This window comes from Myxocyprinus asiaticus, chromosome 39, assembly GCF_019703515.2.
Source record: "Myxocyprinus asiaticus isolate MX2 ecotype Aquarium Trade chromosome 39, UBuf_Myxa_2, whole genome shotgun sequence".
Taxonomy (NCBI): domain Eukaryota; kingdom Metazoa; phylum Chordata; class Actinopteri; order Cypriniformes; family Catostomidae; genus Myxocyprinus; species Myxocyprinus asiaticus.
This window is the reverse complement of record NC_059382.1, coordinates 33,970,392-33,991,228: the sequence shown is the minus strand read 5'-3', so window position 1 is coordinate 33,991,228 and position 20,837 is coordinate 33,970,392. Positions and strand designations below refer to the sequence as shown.

Genomic DNA, 20,837 nt, shown 5'->3' with positions numbered 1-20,837 from the left:
TATTTTAACATGTTAAATTTTGTTTGGTGTACTTGATTCAGTTGAGTTCCCTCTGCTTGAGGTATGTAAATTGGAATTACATGGTAATTTTAATTTAAGAAAAATAATTTCAGACATGTGGAACCACTGACCATGACTGAATAAAGTTCAGTAAAATATATATATATATATATATTTTTTTTTTTTTTTTTTTTTGGGGAGTGTAACCAATGTATTAATGTTAATGTTAACATTTAGAACCTTATTGTTAAATGTTACCAAAATACTAATATTAGATGTATTTACTTAATGCATTTCAATTAGATGTAATTACTTAATGCATTGCAGTCACAGCATCAAGGTTCTGAGACTACAAGTACGTCTAAACCCAGAGATAAAGTATTGTCCCTAAGTTTAATAGGGGCTGTACAGATATTCTTACCCTGCATGAGTGTGTAGAATGTTCCAGAGGCTGAGAGGTTGGTGGTGACCTTGAGGTCCTCTTTGTTAGAGCCGTCGGTTTGTACCCGCACAGTGCTGTCAGAATCGGTGCGGTAGCTGCTCACCCTGCCTGTGGGGTAGGTCACATTTGTCAGCCGGCCGTAGTTGTCATACCTTTAAAGAAGAAAGGAGAACTCTGTACTGAAGAACCAATCAACACACTCAAGTAGAGTATATCTGCAAAAAAAAATATTTTGTCAACATTTAAGAGTAAACTAGTGCATAGATGGCTTCAAAGCTAACTGTCATGAATTAGAAGCCACAACACTTTGATTTTGATTCGAGCACATGATCTCTTGTTAGACAGGCATTTTGACCAACTTCTCTTTGGAGAAAATGCACTGTGCCATTTAGAGAACAAAAGGAATCTCCTTCATGTTCATTTGGTGAGGCCAAATCTTTGGTGATACATTTTCTTGTCCATCGCTTTATTCTCGCCCTAAAACTCTTTTCATTGTATAATTATTTTTCTGTTGCTTCATATAGGGACAAAGAAAGGAGGTTGGGGGTTGACCACAAAATAGTGGAGAAAATGGCTGCCACCGACCCACAGCAGTTCTGTTTTGTTCTTTGGCAAGCAAGTAAATTATCCTGTTTTCTTCTTTGACTTTTTTCCTTTCTGCCCCTTATTTTCTATTTGCCAGAATCCACGTGAGCTCTGTCTCAGCAGGCTAAGTATGGAGAAAGTGAAGACTGTTTCATTTCAGTGAGGGAAACAGGCCAAGACCAAACATCTCCTTTTAGAGCAGTAATCTACTCTGGTGTGCAAATGCAAAATACAGTAACTGCACATTTCATTAAAAAAATTAGTTATGACTGAAATTGTGTATCTTAGGTTATAATCTGTCCTTTGGTTAGGCACAGCTATGTACAAATTTACAGAAAATAAAGCCACACTAAAACCAAGGTAAACAGCAGTAAGTTAAGTCACCAGTTTGTAAAACAATATGACGTTGTATCACAGCAGTGCCATGGTCAAATATCCACTGTGTGGTGCTAAAAGCAAGTTACATTTTCTCCAAAACACATGAGGTTTTTAAGGTTAATGCTCTATCGAGTTTTAAATCAACAAAACTGACCTTGCAACCCTAAACCTTAAACCTAACCAATAGTGCCATAAAAGCAAATGTGAGATGAAAAACAAATTGCTGAAGCAACCTAGCCATTTTCTGGTACTTCTATAACACTTTCAACCTTTTTAAAGAAACTTTAAGAAAACGCAAGAGCAAGCTATGAGAGGAAACAGAATTTGAGATGGAAATGATAAGGAATTTAGGGCTCTATTTTCGTGAGTTACGAGCTATGGGCTACGACTGTGCGCTACATCTTATCCAATTTTCGTGAGAGTGCTAATTCTAAGTGCAGTTTTCATGCCAGTGGAAAGTGCAAGTGGCCATGGTTGGGAGTGTTTGCGCTATCTGTGGGTGTATGTGCGCAAACTGTGGGTGTATTTTATGTTAATGAAGTGGTGCAAAGGGCAATTTGCTATTTTCCTAAAAGAGATATGTCATTGCGCTAAGACAGGCCAAAAGCAGGTCTGTTTTCAATGCAAAATCTAAATTCAGTTCATGCATTTGCAGTTTGGAGATTCCACCAGCAGGTGGTAATAAAGTTCATGTCCAAACTCTGAAAATATAGTGGAACATCCATTTATATCCCTGGCAATAAGAGTTGTAGCCATCTTATGAAACAAAACAAAAAAACAAAACAAAAATAATTATTGAGATTTGTGTTAAACTATCTACTGGTCATAGTTTATTTTAATTCTTGCTATTTGCTATTGCTAATTGTATTTATGATCTAACTTGTATTGGTATTTTTCCACCTGATGTCATGGAGTACAGTAATTAAGTTACTGTAAAGGGTGCCAGTGAAAGAAGTTGGAGAGGATAAAATGTTTAGATTTGGTTAGATTTATTTTACCATTTCATTATTTTGACTATATTTTCATTTTGTTAAAGTGTAATTTCAATATTTTCGGTTTAATTTTTTTGTGTTTCAGTAAGTTAATTTAATTGTTCAACATCAAAATCGACTGGTAGAAGTGAAGTGAGTGTCGATACAATCACCATTAATGCTAGCCATGATTTGTGTGTCAGTAGATGAACATTATTAATAATACTTCCATTCCCTATGATTTAACGTAGCGTAAATCCAAATCCTGACGTGAATAAAAGTTTCTAGGCATAAAAAAAGGAGCGTTTCCATATTTCTGTTCTTCTAATTCATTGCATATAGTCCGTTTACACTACCAGCTTGTTATGAATGTGCTGTCTTTGTTTATGTAGCTTGTGCTTGACAAGGAATGGACTTTATAGGACGCAGATGGTGCAATAAATGGAGAAGAACCTCAAAATTATATTGGACTTAATCCCGGCCCATTAGCGCATTGCGGGCGTGATTTCGCCAAACCCACTTGTGCCTAGACTTGACACGAAAATACCAAAACTTCATGGCCATGACCATTGACTTTGCACTTATGACTTATGGCAGCACTTAGCGCCAGTGCTCTTAAAATAGGGCCCTGTATGATTCTTGGTTCCAATACTGATTCTGATTCTGATCCAATTCACTAAACAAATCTGTTTCCTTAATGATTCTTTGGCCACACACAAGTTTTGGGAGTGACAATCGCATTTAAATGCTGGTGTGAATTCCTAAAATTATCGATGGTTGCCATGACAGAATGTTAATAACAGAACAGCAATAACTAATCAGAAATAAATTGTTTTACACAATTTGAACAAACGGTCTATTACACATACATGTTTTCAAATGTATTTCATCTGGCACCATCATCGTCTTTGTCTCCTATTGTAAACTCATATCTAGGATTTAGTTTTGGTATCTTGGTATCTATTCAATATAAATGCACAGAAGCAGTGTTTATTCCATAAAAAGTGCAATTAGAAATACTTTTTATCACAGGAATCAATAAATCACGCAAAGTTAGAAAGTTGATTGTTCATTCTCATTTACAGCCGACAGAAAATAAGTCACGCACTGTTTTAAGTTCAAGGTAGCACCAATGCATATTTAATTACATCAGTGGAAGTATACAAATGTTCCAGAAACGTTAATGAATCTGAACATCATGAAAATCATTCATTTCCATTATTTTTAAAAACAGAACCGATTCTGAATAAGTTCTCATTTCCCAACCCTACACAAAATAGTCCCTTAGTATGCACAACAACACAGCAAGTTCCATCCAAAGTTGAATAGATGGACATCATAACAGATGTCTTTGTTATGCTTGTGCTACTCAGCGTACAGTTCCCGTGTGAGTCCTGGCTGATGTAGCGTCCGCAGGCAAACACGCATCACAGGGACTTAATGAATTCAGGTGGCAGAGATGATAAACCGCATGTGCTGTGCGTTGGAGTGTGCAGATAAACTGTTTGGCCCACTCTGTTCTAGTGCAGGAAAAAAACTGTGACTTTAACCCTCAGATGACAGCATGACCTCCAAAGTTCATTATGCAAAATGAAATTAAACAAATTGCACAAAAAAAAAAGAAGAAAAGAAAAAAAGAACCTAGCTTTATTTATCACAAAGACGACTCCATGCTGCCCAAGGGAAAGGACGGATCTAATTGCTTATGAAAGAAAAAACAACAGAGTAACTATTCCTGATGGCAATTATTGCTTTTTTCTGCTTCTAATTGCAATTATTGAGCAAATGTACTTCGCTTGCCATTTGTTCATTTGGCAAAGGGGGATTACACAAATTATATGACAGCATGGGACCTGACAAAAAAGTGCGCTTGTTTAGAACTGCTCAGGGCGACAATTGGTAGGTTATCTAGAATCATTTACTGTGTCTTATCAAATCTGCAGCATTTGTACTTTAAATAAACACTGCAAGCTAAACATTTTTGTGTGAATAGTTTTGAATGTTCAAATTTGAGTTTTCCCTACAGTCAAGGTCAAATAAAAATAATTATGCTAATAAAATATGCTGTGCATAAATACATTATTGTAAACACATTTTCTGTTGTGTTTGTACAAATTGAGTGGTGTCGATATAACTTTATGTGGTATTCAACAGCATGCCACAAACACTGTTGACAGAGTTCCAAAAAATGGGTGGTCCTATGGGCAAATGCAAAATTTTAATTGATATTTGTATTTCCCCTTCTGTCACTCACTCGATGTTGTTTCGATGTAGTGACACTAGGGGTCGCTCTTGAGAGCCCCGAACACCTCAGATCTTTGAGAAAAGACCAATAAGAATTGGCGAGTGGAATTTGCATGCCACTCCCCCGGACATACAGGTATAAAAGGAGTGTAGCACAATACTTATGTACATGTGATTTTTTTAGTTTTTTATTTTTAATATATTTGCAAAGATTTCAAACAAACTTCTTTTCGTTGACATTATGGGGTATTGTTTGTAGAATTTTGAGGAAAATAATGAATTTAATCCATTTTGGAATAAGGCTGTAACATAACAAAATGTGGAAAAAGTGAAGCGCTGTGAATACTTTCCGGATGCACTGTATATATTCACACACACACACACACACACAACACACACACACACACACACACACACACACACACACACACACTGTATGTATACAGTATATAAAGTATATTTAAGACTTTTATATAAGATTATGATATTTGATTCACTATTTGATCTATGGTATAGTTTCTGCACCATTAATGTCCAAAAAGAAATCGCAAAAATAATGACTGTTTTCAAAACCGGTTTCCCTTGTTTTTTACACTCCTCTTTTTCCTATTGGATTAAACTGTTTTGTGAGAAAATATTTTAACATCAAACCTTCCTAATCAACTCTAGGATTTAGGTATCATCTAGTTTAACATTCGATTTGAATGAGCAACATCTGGTAAAACTGGCCATCTCAGTACAAAGTTTTGTGCATTGGATACCCCATGGAACAGTGGGCTGTCTTTAGTATAGGAGTAAATTATTAGTATACTCACTCATAGAAGGTTGTCCACCCATCTTGATTGCTCTTAGTGGCTAGCAGTCCTGAGCTTCCGTGATAAGTCATCATGGCTATCTCTTGACCCTGGGTGGCAACGCTCTTCAATGCATTATTAGTTCCAATAGTGAACCAGAAGGTTTGGCCATCAGGACCCATCAGCCAAAGCGGCAGTCCTGTTGTGTCTCTGCGGATAGTCACTTTGTTCTTATTCTTGTCTGTGATGCTGCTCAGGTCACCTTCTCCAGAGTAGGTCAAGTTGTACAGGTAGTCTCCAGTGGTCAGGCTTTGAGTGTATATATGGCTGCCGTTTACGTCAAACAAGTAGAGTTCGTCGTCAATCGGCGAGGACACCTCATACATGTTTAGTGGGTTTAGGAATGGTTTATTTCTCCTTACATACCGGATTCGTATGTTACCCAGGTCAGCAATGAAGAGTTCTCCATCAGGTGAGACTGCCAATGAGGAGGGTGCATTTAGTTTGCCGTCCTTAGCATAACCATCATCACTAGAATAGCAGTCGCAGTTTGCATCATTTTTGCAGTCGCAGCCACTAGGGGCGCCAGCAACCAGCGAGATCTCCCCATTGGTAGAGACCTGTCGTACACGGTTAATCTTCTTCTCGTCTGATTCTGCGATGTAAAGTATGCCATTGTGGGACACGGCGAGAGCGTTGGCAGATTCCAAGGTGGCGTGGATGGCGACTTTGCTAACGAGGAAGTGATCTAGGCCGGGAACCTGGCAGTGCATCGGCCTCCCGGCCACAATTCTCACTTGATGGTTCTCAGAGATCTGCAGAACCACGTTGTTGTCCAGTACATAAAGTGAATTGTCCATCGTGCTCACGGCCAGGTCAGTAGGCCATTCCAGACGCACCTATTGGGGCAAGAAGAAAACATTGTTATAGGCCAACATAAAGAAAATATTAATTTGTTAGGTAACATTTATCATGGGCTGAAATGAAAATTAAAACAACAGATTTTTCATTAATAATAAAGCAAACACCATGGTACAGCCAAGAAATCATACAAGATAAGAATAGTGTGCATTAACCATATGTTGGAGTGGGCAGTATGACCAAAATCTTATATCACAGCATGAGTAATTTTATATCACAGTAACTGTATAAAATAATTTACAGTTATATACAGTATATATGTATATATACCTGTATACTGTATACTGTATAATATATACAGGAAGTTAAAGCTCGGTTGCAAATGGGTCTTCCAAATGGACAATGACCCCAAGCAAACCTCCAAAGTTGTGGCAAAATGGCTTAAGGACAACAAAGTCAAAGTATTGGAGTGGCCATCACAAAGCCCTGACCTAATCCGATAGAAACTTTGTGGGCAGAACTGAAAAAGAGTGTGCGAGCAAGGTGGCCTACAAACCTGACTCAGTTACACCAGTTCTGTCTGGAGGAATGGGCCAAAATTCCAGCAACTTATTGTGAGAAGCTTGTGAACGGCTACCCAAAACGTTTGACCCAAGTTTAACAATTTAAAGGCAATGCTACCAAACAATAACTAAGTGTATGTAAACTTCTGACCCACTTGGAATGTGATGAAAGAAATAAAAGCTGAAATAAATCATTGTCTCTTCTTAAGACAATCTTCTCAAGAATGTTTGCTATGATTACATGTCAGGAATTGTGAAAAACAATATATATATATATTCAATAATCATATACATTATATTACACTTTAATAATTAAAATAACCATAAATGCTAGGGCTGGGTATTGATACAGTTTTCCTGATTCAATTAGATTCCGATTCGATATCAGTTCAAATGGGTATATTTAAGTTATAATGTCCCTTTTGCTTACATATGAAAGAAATGATCTTTTAGCTAATGCTGTTAATTATACAAGGGGACCTTCTAACTAGGTACATTAGGAAAATATTAATTTTACTAATTATATTTTATTACTTTTTCATCATTTTGGTCACATTTCTGCTTTTTAAAAATGAACAAATGAATGTATTCAATCAAAAAATAAGATATTTCATATATAATTTTTTTGTAACATATTTGTTTAATTGAATAATCTGTACTATTTGTAATTTGTAATCTGTAAGTATTTACATTGATTTGTTGAACACATGCTAAAACCGGTACTGTCTTTTTAACCAAAAAAAAAGCATTTCTGTAAAAAGCATCTGTAGAAAACTTGAATGGCTTTACCTCATCTGTGCTATGCCCAATTAGAATTAAATGTTTATTTTTTGTTATCAATGACAAATGGGTTGCTTGGATCTTGTCTTTGGACACACGTTACACTGAACAATTTTTACTCTCAACGTGCTATGAAAGGATCTCGCTGCTGAATACTTCCCCACTAAGTTACATAATTATGTGAGTGAAATGTAAACATTAACCAGCCAGTTTCCAAATATATACATTTTATTCACATAGAGTAAAATTTTATTGCAAATGCGAGTGATTTTCTGTCACTGTGGTAGAGAATTGCGCATAGAGTAAAAGATTGATCTTGGGATTTAAGAATCGATATCAAATCAAATTCAATATTCAAATGGAGATCGCCATAATCAGAAAATCTATATTTTTTCCCAACTCTAATTATTGCCCATTTTGGATAATTCAGTGTGTTAAAGGTACTTCTTCACATTGGATATTTTTCTCTTTATATTTGGAACTTTTATTTGGAATGCTTTTGGAGCACACACCAAAAAATAAGGCCACGTCCTAGGCTGTGATTGCTGTGCAAAAAAATCTACACAAAAACTCTACTAGAACACATTTTTCAACAGCCATCCTGCCAGCCCTAAGCATAGGCAGATTTCATTTCAGCTTCAGATGACAAAGAAACTTCAATTTAAAAGCCGTTTATCTGATAAACATGGACGTTAAAAAAGGACGTTGAATTGGGATACCAGTCTTACACACAAAACAATAGAATGATTTTCCTGATGTGTGGCGATAAGACAATAGGCTGGGGAGAAAAAGTGAGTCAAATGATCAGATTAAAAGCATCACAGCAGGGAAAAAATGATTGTGAGGACTCAAGACACCTAAACACACTTTCCCCATATGTGTCAGCCCACCACATGGATGTCTCTTTCTGGCTTTGGGTTACTCATTTCATAATGGAGAGAGACTGCAGTGGGGGAAAAGGACCTTCGAAACAAAACGTGGCACACTAATCAAACAGGAGCGCTGCTTTCTGCCCAGCAGCCTAAATTATGACTTATTGTTCTGGAAATAATGCAGCAGGCTTTTAACACAAAGAAATGTCTGAATCTGGCGAATTTGCGCAGGTCTTTTATGCACTGGGGGACTATAATCGCTTTCTGAGGGTCCGGATATGATGTGTCCTATTTCAATAGAGTTCTTGGCATGTTAACAAGGCTGGCTGATTAAAAGATGGAGTTAATGCACTGAGAGAATAGACAAAAAAAGCTACCAAGCTGAGCCTATCATTAAAAATATTAGAAGCGAATCAGACACTAATTTGGTCCTACATTTGACCATTTATAATTTAAGAGACAGAGAAACGTTTTGCTAGGAGAGTCGACTAAAAGTGGCGTTACGTTTTTAAAAAACGTTATTTTACATTGGGTTATGTTTAGGCTTGAAGTGAATGGTTATGTTCTGAATGAAATGCCAACAAATTGTTTACAGTATACTGCAGACTATTGTTAAATAGCATGTGAAACAGTATTATGCAACAATAAACTTCAACAGCAGTAAACAATAAATGCTAGTTTGCTACATTTTGGTCCCATTACCTAATTATGTTGGGTGTTTAGTTCATTGAGTGGTGTCCAGTTATCAATTTTACTTGGCAAAATGTCAAATGTCAAATTTTAGCAGTCTAATCAAATAATGATTTAACCCTTAAGGGCATACCTTGGGTCTTTTGTGACCCAGGATCTCATTCATAATTTGTTTTTGGCATTTTGCTCCCATTTAGTACTCCTCAACTTTTCTCTTATGAACACTGTAACAATAAATATATATATATATATATATATATATATATATATATATATATATATATATATATATATATATTAAATTTTAATATATATTTTTTTAACTGCTTAATTAACAAAAGTGTATAAGGTCATTAGTGACCCAATATATGTAATAGTTTTTCAATATATATTTGCTCTTCCATAAATCATATTTTATGATTAATTAATATCTATATAATTTTTTTATTATTGTATTTTTTTTAATTTTTTATTATTACAACGTGTCGCTTAAGATGTCCAAATATAACAGAACACTTTATATTCTATTCTATTATTTTCTAATTGTCTAGAAAATGCTTTGAAGATTTTACACTATCTGGGCATTTTGTAGATCCATTTGCATGCCGGGTCACTAAAGACCCGAGGGTACACTCAATACACCACCCTGCTCTCACTCCTGAAAATGATCCCTGCACCCTGAGCTGATTTACATCAAAACTGCCTCTTAGTCTGCAGTAATCTATTGGTCACAGTAGTACCAAGCATTGATTTTAAGATACGATTAGGTCACAGTTAGACCAGAAGATAGAAGACTGGCACTGGCAAACTGAGTCACCATGTTTTTTTCGATATTGGTAAGTGATACGTACCCCACGCTAAAACCTACACCACACACAGAACGTGACATCAACTTTTCTTATCAAGGAGGAGGGATTTAAGTCATAAGACATGGTCTTCCGTTACAGTAGTGTAGAATAGACCTGTGACTGTATTATTTGCAAAGCAATGCGTTCTATTTGAATTGTCAAATTTGTGCAGACATCTAATCTTTAAAAAAAAAAAAAAAAAAAAAATGACACACAAACTAAATCATAAACATTGCAAAAACTTTCATGCTAATTATCCATCCATTTTTTTGAATGATGCTTAAAGGAATGGTCCGTGCTTAGTACAAGTCAGAATATTCTGGGATCAATACAAGTTAAGCTCAATCGACAGCATTTGTGGAATACTGGTGATTACCACAAAAAATTATTTTGACTTACAAATATTATCAAATATTTTTAATATTACAAATATATATTTTAGAGGATATCTGGAGCAGATACAAAGTTTTATTTCACCTCAGGCTGCGCGTGCTTCTTCCCTCTCTCACTCGCGGCGCGCAGGAAAATGTCCTCTCGCTAGACAAGCAAACTCAGTAAAGTATTTATGAAAACACTTCGGTGGTGGTGCAGGAATCGGATTTCCAAACATTTGAAAGTCCATATGGATGTTTTCACATTTGAGTCTTTATATCTGTGCATGCCTGTATGTTATTTTTCCGCTGTGCAGGCTTTTTCAAGCGCAGGATAGCCGCCTCAGGTGAGTCAAGGCCCGCCTTTCACCGGACCATGTCGACGTTTTAATTTTGCCCATCAAAACATTTATGCTTGTGAGTAAGTAAAATTACAGTTTATATTCAACGAGGTGCGGACTGCTTAACGGGTTAAACTATCTTTTATTCTGTGTGCATGTCATGTTTAGAATACATTAGGTTTATTGTAGGCTACATCACAGGCCTGTTATTTCAATCCTATGGCTTTTTTTAATTTTTTATTTTTTTACATCGTAACTGTTATTGGTTAACGTTCTCCACCGAACGCTGTCATATTAGATCAATGGCTAATGCAGGACTGCACGTCGTGAAATACGCGCAACTTTTCAGCGCATATATTTTTCTCTCGTAGATTTGGCTTAGTCTACCTGTTAATTATTTTCAACAATGTCCTGACTGTTTTAATATGTTAAGTAACTTTTACGTGGTGAATTCCGTTTAGAATTGGTCTATTGGTCCTGCACTATTCATTCAATTGTTTTCAGTAAATACCTGTTAAATATTCGCTAACGTTGATTCAGTGAATGCTGTTATGTTCTAAATTTAATGTACAATGGTCATAATGCAAGGTGAGCACGTCGTATGCCCCTTTTCAGTGGAATTTAGCTTCAGATTTGGAATAGATTAAGTATTTTAAATGGGTGGCATAAACACATTTTTTTCGACTTCAAAATTGCCATTTAAAGGTAAGTGAAATTAGTCATTCAGCACATCCCTAATGCCAACAAACCCTAAAACATTAAAATGAATGTAAAAATGTCAATTTAAACAACGTTACAGAAGAATTAAATGTAAGTGCTTTTATAACAGTATTAGCTTCGCATTTCTGCCTTTAAACCTTCCAAAAATTGGCCACATTCACTTCCATTGTATGTGCCTCACTGTAACTGTGATTTTTGCTTATTTCAAAGAAAAGGAGGGACGATTCTAAATTAATTTTTCTGGTTATCAACATTATGCCACAAATGCTATCGATTGAGCTTAACTTGTACTGAACCTGGAATATTCCTTTAAGCTAATATAAATATTTAAAATAAATTTGCCTTGTCCCTTGTTTATTAAAAAAAAAAAAAAAAAAAATGGTGTTTACAGTAAGGCACTTGCAGTGGAAGTAAAATGGGGCCAGTCCATAAACATTGTAATATGCACTGTTTCAAAAGTATAGCCACAAGCGATAAACATTATGGTAACATTATTATAGAGTGATACAATCTCTGTTCTACATAATTTGTGTGATAATGTCTCTGTTCTACATGATTTTAGTGATAAAATCGCTTACCAGGAAAAGAGAGGTTTTTAATAGGGCGTTACATCGTCATAACAACAAAATTGTAATATAGGATCTAACTTTACACAGATAAGGTTAGTATGTAATTTTATCACACTAAAATCATGTTAACACTTATAATGTTTACAGTACGTCTTGTGTACTTCAAGTACTTCAAGTAAATATTAGATCATAGGGGCGCAGATGAAAAAAAGTTTGGTAACCCAAACCATTAACTAACCTTAAAAAAATTTGATGAAAACTAAAGGTTGATAAAAAAGTTGTTTAAGCTCCAACCCCAGTCCTAAACCTAGCCCTAAAATCTGATTGGTTGATAGGAATGTCTTTCCAGGACCAACGTTTTTGCAGGAACATGGCAACATCATAGCATAGTGAATGAGCAAAGGAATGAGCTCTAAAAACTATATAATCAAGATAAAATCACACTCATTGAACAGACATCTCTGTGAATTGCTAGAAGGTGTGATAACAGGTTAATTTTTCCCTTATATTAAATAAATTCTCTTCTTAACAGTGCTGCATATTTAACGCCTGTGTATTTGTGTGTGGCGTTGGGGGTGGGATTTCACACCTGCTTGAGAGATTGACAGGATGTATCAGCTCTATTTCACTCCATCTCCTCTTCACACTTTCACACACTAACAGAAAGGGAGAATAAATCTCTCACACCCTCATAAATCCAAGAAAAGAACAGCTGCTTTTAAATCCTTCACCACACGCTCAAGCACATGTAATGAGAACTTGCAGGCTTGACCTTGTCCATGTAAGCCAGCATGCATCTTAAAAAGCCTTTTCAAAAGAGCCACTTTTCTTATCAATGTTATTCCTATCATAAGAGGAAAAATAATTGCTTGCTTTCTTTTAAGGCATGCTCTTTCAAACCAGACATTGCTGTAAGGGTTGGGAAGTAAGAATCTGTTCCATTTTTTTTTTTCCACTGATGCAGACAGAACATTGTACTAAAATACTCAATGTCTCCTGCTGCGTTACTGAATCTACAGTACCATGATAAAACAAATGATGTTTTAGCTGAGTAGTGGTCGAACAGTCTGAATTGAATGTGAGGAGAGAGAAAGACTGGGTGCGGCGAAACAAAACAAAAGCAATTAAAGGCAATTAATATACAACACATATTTTATCTTTCTATTGCCCTCACTGTTGGCACGCAACAACAAACATACAGAATGACCAATGTACTCACCAATAAAGGATTTTTATGAGCTGGTTCTTTTTAATGATTGTTAAAAAGACTCAAACTTAGTCTGAAACTCAAGCTCTCAGTTTGAAATAGTTGCACTCACTGATAAATTGCTCAGAGTTCTAGTCTTATTCAAAATTCAAGTAGCTTTATTGGGATGGCGAAAAGAAACTTTACTTTGCCAAAGCATTAGTAAATGTAAACACATACACATACATGCAATGCAAACATATCTAAAATAAAATATCAAATAAAACTAAGATAACATTAAAAGATGTTGAAGTCATAACTTTGTCATTTCAAACTCAAAATGAAGTGAGAAATTACTATGCTATGTATTCTTAAGGCTTGTGAGACTTAAAGGAATATTTCACCCAAAAATGGTTCTCCAGCAAGTCCACCAAGCCAAGGTGCTAAAGGAACCGCACAAGGGTAGTTCTGCCCTGGGATTGATGCAGGAGCTGTGCTTGGCGAACGACCTCGCTCTCCGGGTGACGAAGGTCATGGCGCGGCCTCTCGGGCGGGGGATGTCCACCTTGGTGGTCCAGGAGCGCCACCTTTGGCTCAACCTGGTCGAGATGGGAGAGGCCGACAAGGCACGGTTCCTTGGCGCCCCCATTTCCCAGGTTGGCCTGTTCGGCGACACCGTTGAGGACTTTGCCCAGCAGTTCTCGGCGGTGAAGCAGCAGACAGAGAATATCCGGCACATCCTGCCCCGGTGTGGCTCAAGATCCCGCACCCCGTCTGCTCGTCGCCAAGGACGTCCCCCTGTGGTGACTGCACCGGCTCCGCCGCAGCCCGCCCCTGCGGCCCGGTCCTGGCGTGGAGCCCACCGCAGGAAGCAGACACCACCCGTCTCAATGCCGGCCGCCAAGAACCCGCGAAAGGCTTCGAAGTGCCCCTGAGACGGGCGACCCAGGGACGACGAAACCCGCTGCTCTGGAGCTGGTAAGCAGACCACTCCATCCCCCGGTTGAGGGCCGGGAGGAGAATCTTTTGTTACCTTTGCATTTAATTTTGCCGCATGCCCAAGTGGCTGTGTTACCTCTTCCTCCCCCGTCCCAGATTGTTCCGGGGGTGGTCACAAGGAGCCAGGTAAGTGCTTCAATGTCCCTGAACTCAGCATGGCCATGACACAGTTTGGCACCTCAGGCTCCGCCCCGCCGCGAGGCCCCACCCGCCGGTACGTCCGACGAGATTGTCCCCTTGGTCCCCATCGCCTGGAGCTTGGACATGTGGCTTGCGCTTTCCAACCTGTCGCGATGGCTGGTCCAGACCGCCCAACTCAGCTACGCGATTCAGTTCGCCAGGCGTCCGCCCAGGTTCAGAGGCGTCCAATTCACCTCGGTGAAGGGCGAGAATGCCGCTACCTTACGCGTGGAGATCGCTACCCTCCTACAGCAGGGTGCGATAGAGCCTGTCCCACCGGCCGAGATGAAGAAGGTGTTTTACAGCCCCTACTTCACTGTACCGAAGAAAGGCGGTGGGTTGCGGCCAATCTTGGACCTGCGAGTACTGAACCGGGCTTTACACAGAATCCCGTTCAAGATGCTGACACAAAAATGCATTCTAGCAAGCGTCCAGCATCAAGATTGGATCGCAGTGGTAGACCTGAAGGACGTGTACTTCCTCGTCTCGATTCTACTTCGACGCAGACCCTTCCTGCGGTTTGCATTCGAGGGTCGGGCATATCAGTACAAGGTCCTCCCTTTCGGCCTGTCCTTGTCCCCTCGCATCTTCACAAAGGTCGCAGAGGCAGCCCTTGCCCCATTAAGGGAAGTGGGCATTCGCATCCTCAACTATCTTGACGATTGGCTAATCCTAGCTCACTCTCGGGATGTGTTGTGTGCACACAGGGACCTGGTGCTCTCACACCTCAGCCGACTAGGGCTTCGGGTCAACTGGGGAAAGAGCAAGCTCCTCCCGGTTCAGAGCATCTCTTTTCTCGGCTTGGAGTTGGACTCAGTCTCATTGACGGCACGCCTCACAAACGAGCGTGCATAGTCGGTGCTGACCTGTTTGAAGGCATTCAGACAGAAGACAGTGGTTCCAATGAAACTGTTTCAGAGGCTCCTGGGGCATATGGCATCCTCAGCAGTGGCCATGCCGCTCAGGTTGATGCATATGAGACCGCTTCAGCACTGGCTCCAGACTCGAGTCCCGAGATGGGCATGGCACCGCGGGACACATCGCGTGGCCATCACGCCGGTCTGTCACCGCCTCTTCAGCCATTGGACTGACCTCACATTTCTACAGGCAGGTGTTCACCTAGAGCAGGTCTCTAGGCACATCGTGGTTACGACAGACGCCTCCAAAACAGGCTGGGGCGCTGTATGCAACGGCTCCTGGACAGGCCCACGGCTATGTTGGCACATCAACTGCCTCGAGGCAATTCTGCTCACCCTGCGGAGGTTTCGGCTGTTGATCCAGGGCAAGCAAGTGTTAGTTCGGACAGACAACACTGCATCGGTAGCATATATCAACCGTCAAGGCAGTCTATGCTCCCGCTGTATGCTCCTCCTCTGGAGTCAGCAGCACCTCAAGTCGCTGCAAGCCACTCACATCCCGGGCGACCTCAACACTGCAGCGGACGTGCTGTCACTGCAGGTTACCCTCAGGGGAGAGTGAAGCCTCCACCCTAAGGTGGTCCAGCTGATTTGGAGTCGATTCGGGCAGGCACAGGTAGACCTGTTCGCTTCCCAAGAATCCTCCCACTGCCCACTATGGTACGCCCTGACCGAGGCACCTCTCGGTATAGACACGCTGGCACACAGCTGACCCCCTGGACTTCGCTAATATGCGTTTCCTGCAGTGAGCCTACTTGCACAGACCCTGTGCAAGGTCAGGGAGGATGAGGAGCAGGTCATCCTGGTAGCACCCTACTGGCCCACCCAGACATGGTTCTTGGACCTCACGCTCCTTGCGACAGCCCCCACCCCCCGGCGAATTCCCCTGAGGAAGGACCTTCTTTCTCAGGGACGGGGCACCATCTGGCACCCGAAACCAGACCTCTGGAATCTCCCTGTTTGGCCCCTGGACAGGACGCGGAAGACTTAAGCGGCCTACCATCCGCGGTGGTAGACACGATCACTCAGTCTAGGGCCCCCTCTATGAAGCGCCTGTATGCCTTGAAGTGGCGTCTGTTCGCTAAGTGGTGTTCTTCCCGACGAGAAGACCCCCAGAGATGCGCAGTCGGATCGGTGCTTTCCTTCCTGCAGGAGAGGTTGGAAGGGCGGCTGTCCCCCTCCACCTTGAAGGTGTATGTAGCCACTATAGCGGCACACCACGACACAGTGGACGGTAAGTCCTTAGGGAAGCACGACCTGATCATCAGGTTCCTGAGAGGCGCCAGGAGGTTGAATCCCTTCTGACCGCGCCTCGTTCCCTCATGGGACCTCTCTGTAGTTCTTCAGGGTCTACGGAGAGCCCCCTTTGAGCCCCTGCAGTCAGCTGAGCTTAAGGCACTCTCTTTGAAGACTGCCCTCCTGACTGCGCTCACTTCCATCAAGAGGGTAGGAGACCTGCAAGCGTTCTCTGTCAGCGAAACGTGCCTGAAGTTCGTCCGGGCTACTCTCACGTGATCCTGAGACCCCGACCGGGCTATGTGTTCAAGGTTCCCACGACCCCTTTTAGGGACCAGGTGGTGAACCTGCAAGCGCTGCCCCAGGAGGAGGCAGACCCAGCCCTGACATTGCTGTGTCCGGTGCACGCTTTACGCATCTATTTGGATCGCACGCAGAGCTTTAGAGTCTCTGAGCAGCTCTTTGTCTGCTTTGGTGGACAGTGGAAAGGAAGCGCTGTCTTCTAGCAGAGCTCATTGATGCCATAACAATGGCATATCACACCCAGGACATGCCACCCCCGGCAGGGCTACGAGCCCATTCTACCAGGAGTGTAGCGGCCTCCTGGGCCTTGACCAGTGGCACCTCTCTAACAGACATTTGCAGAGCAGTGGGCTGGGCAACACCCAACACCTTTGCGACGTTCTACAATCTCTGGGTGGAGCCAGTTTCGTCCCGTGTAGTGGCAGGCACAAGCAGGTAAGTCCAGGACAGCTGGCTAGGTGTATCGCTTGCGCATAGCGCCTTTCACCTCCTCTGAGCTGAAGACATGCTCTGTTGACTCCCAGTAGTGTTCACAAATTGTGTTATTTGGATGATTTCCTCCGAGCCCTGTGGCAGACGAGTTTGCAGAGAAACTCGCTGCTGGCTCAGTGCATGTGCTAACTAAGCCCTGTACCGGGGTAGGTGCTCCGCATGTGTTGGTTCCCCATAGGTAACACCATGCGATGTATATCTTCCGCTAATTCGTTTCCCTGTTGGTAAACTGCGTCTTCCTTGGGCAGTGGCCCCTCTGCCCCAGTTACCATGCTTGTAGAAACTCCTACCCCGTAGGGTAGGACCTACCATGGGACTTCTCCACATGACATACTTCCGACAAAGCTCGGCAAGACCATGTGATGTATTTCCACTCAAAATACCCCCCCCGGGCGGGGTGTGGTCTCCGCGGTGTCTTCCCCTTGGGAGGGACACCCCCCGACATAGACCTGGTGGCCCCAGTTGGTTAATTCATTTTTTTTGCGGGGAGAGGGAAAAAAAAAGAGGATAAGAGGCCATGACTGGGCTAGCCTGTCTCTATCTTTTGGGCAGTCGACTTGTCCCCAAAGGGCCATTTGACACTCATAACAGCGTTGGGGTAGGTTACATGTCAGCCTGGCACACTGGCTACGAGGCACACTGTGGTCTGCCCATCACACACCGCCAGTTCACGTAACACAGGGACCCCGTAGTGTCACTACATCAACACAACGTCGAGTGAGTGACAGATAGGGAACGTCCTGGTTACTTGTGTAACCTCCGTTCCTTGATGGAGGGAACAAGACGTTTTGTCCCTCCTGCCACAACGCTGAACTACCCGCTGAAACGGCCGGGAACTTGTCTCCAGGGGATTTGTATGCAAATACCACTCACCAATTTTCATTGGCCTTTTATCAAAGACCAGAGGTGTTTTGGGCTCCCAAGGGTGACCCGTAGTGTCACTACATCGACACAACGTCTCGTTCTTGTACGCAAGTAACCAGGACATTTTCTACATAGATAAATTCATTTTTAATAATAAAGCATAAACTTTTCAAGAGAAACCTACCACAAGAAAGGCTTTTTTCTTTTGTGAAGAATTAGTTTTTAAATGAATGGAAAAAAAAAATGTCCAGCAATGTGGCTGAAAAATTGGGCGGTTACAGTCGTGCTCTATTAAGAGCAGCAGTATAAAGAGTACTGTATGTAAATAAATTCCCCTCACACCAAAAAGTACCAAAAAAGTGATATTTTTAAGTGTGAATCTAGGTGAGAGAGGTGTCTGTGAATGAGAGAAAATGGGCTTCAGATGAGCCTTCAAAAATGCGGCAGCAGCAGGCTTAAGTAATGCAATGCAGTAGTTGATGCAGTGAACGTGTGCTGCCCATGCATTTTTAATGGATGCTTTTTACTGTCTGAATGTCTTTGGCAGAAGCTGGAGTGATTTGTCATCATTGAGGCTGGGGACTGCAGCATGTGTGTGTCTGCCTGGGGAGAGAGGTTTTCTCTGTGGTAGTGTGATAGGCTTCTAGAGGTCATCTCCCCAGTGCTCTGCATCCTCTCAGCAAAATAAACCCTCTTTCTGTGAGACAGCAGAGGCATTATTGAGCAAACTGTAAGTTGGACAGATACATGTAAAGCAAACTCAGAAGGAAGAAGGACGAATGAAATTAAAGTTGGTGTTGGATACACCTGAAGCAATTTATGCTCTTTATACTGTGAATTTGAAGACTCATCATAGATGAAACCCATCCATTTTTCATTTTCTTATTTTTTAGGGCTAATATGTTTGGAATTGTGACATTATTTTCATGATGATTAAGCATCTTTTCCACCCAAATTCCTTCTCATTGCTGTAATGCAAAAAATGTAATACAATAAAATAAAGTAAAATACTTTCAAATAAATAAATAAAATGTATTTGCATATGTAATGGTACTATTTATTGCAGTGAATTTAATTCAGTTTAATTTCTTCTCATCATGGTAATGATAATTTAACTACATTTTTTTCATATTATAGTAATGTAAATTTAGGGGAAATGTGTCAGATTTTCATGAAAATAATGTCTCATTGCAGACAATTTTCATGATAAGGTTTAAAAAGTTCTGCCTAAGTTTTCAAGTTGGAAGTCATGTTCTGTTGCACAAATTCCAATATATGAATGTTGAATGGATTACTGGATTACTGTTGATAAAGGCTGAATGTATTGCATACATGTTGATTTAAGGATAATTGACCATTTATTAAACCCTGCCCCCACAGTTAGTGTTGCCAGGTCGGTCAAGCCATCCTACTTGTTCTCTTGTCATCAAACATTGAGAAAAAAGAAAAGAAAAAAAAAAGAAAAGTGAACTGACTATGTCTGAATAAATCTCAGGAATTATATTAATGATATAATGAATAAGTGATTCTTAGTGTTCATCCCTCAGAGACCCAAGCATTGATATTCATAACATGCACCTTTTTTTCTTCTTCTTGAAACTGTTTTTAGTAAGCCACTAGGTATGAGGATTTATATGCACATTTTGTTTTGGTGTATATTTTGGAGAGAAAAAAATAGATTGCAAAACTGCAATGCTGGACATTAAGGGCTGCAATTACAATTTTTGTATTTATTTTATTTATTTATTTTTTTACGTTTTACACAGCAAATTAAAGTTTTGTATTTACAACACACAATATGAGAAGTAATGTATTACAAGCAGTAAGGGTAAACTTAAGAACAGCAAATACATTTTACTATTTAAAACTAATGATGACTATTGATATTAATGATATATTTGCTGGTATATTCAATATAAAATACTGTATGTATAATCAATATACATACCGCTGGAATCAAAATAATTCAAACCCCCTGACTAGCAATACATTCTGGTGATGTGAATTAAAACACATCAACTAAAACCTCAGCAAACAGTCAAAGTAAGTTTTTAATACACACTAGAGTGATTTTGAGAACAAAGAGTTCAATTGGCCCAAAAAAAAAATAATTTATGAATGGTGCTGCCAACTTTGTCTATTGGAAATTGAAGTGCATTGGAAATTTACTTTTAGCAATGGTCTTTTCTTGTGTAATGAAATAATCTCTATTAGCTTTTGTGACAGCTTATATTTAATAGCATTTTTTGCATAGAAATACATTTTTGCTTACGACACTAAACTTAAATTAAAAAACTTAAATACGTGCCATTGTAGAGTGATGGCTTAATTTAGTTTTAAAACAATTACTTGCGAAGAAACAGCTACATGCAATAGGGGTTGAATAATTATGGCATGGCTGTATTTTTTTTTTTAAATCCTGCTATTTAGAAATATTAGGTTATATATTCACACTATAACTTTGAATATGTTACTCAACTGACATAGCTGTAATCTTTAAAAATTCTGGGTCATCAGAAAAGCTTACCTTTGTAAATCCTTACTGTACTATACTACAACTGTAATGTAGTATTTGTTTTTTACAGAAAACAGTTTAAATGATTTGGAATGGTTTATCCATGATTTACTGAA

The 20,837-nt window shown here is 40.1% G+C and overlaps 1 protein-coding gene across 6 annotated transcripts in view; it reads right to left on the bottom strand.

Annotated features, from left to right (window-relative positions):
* Positions 1 to 20,837, bottom strand: part of LOC127430127 (teneurin-4-like) — a 443,558-nt gene that overhangs the window by 33,366 nt on the left and 389,355 nt on the right. For all 6 annotated transcript variants that reach the window (XM_051679634.1, XM_051679635.1, XM_051679636.1 and 3 more), the window contains 2 exons: positions 5,436 to 6,313; positions 422 to 594 (listed from right to left, as the gene is read on the bottom strand). In XM_051679634.1, the coding sequence (XP_051535594.1) occupies positions 422 to 594; positions 5,436 to 6,313 (1,051 nt within the window). The remainder of the gene's footprint in view (positions 1 to 421; positions 595 to 5,435; positions 6,314 to 20,837) is intronic.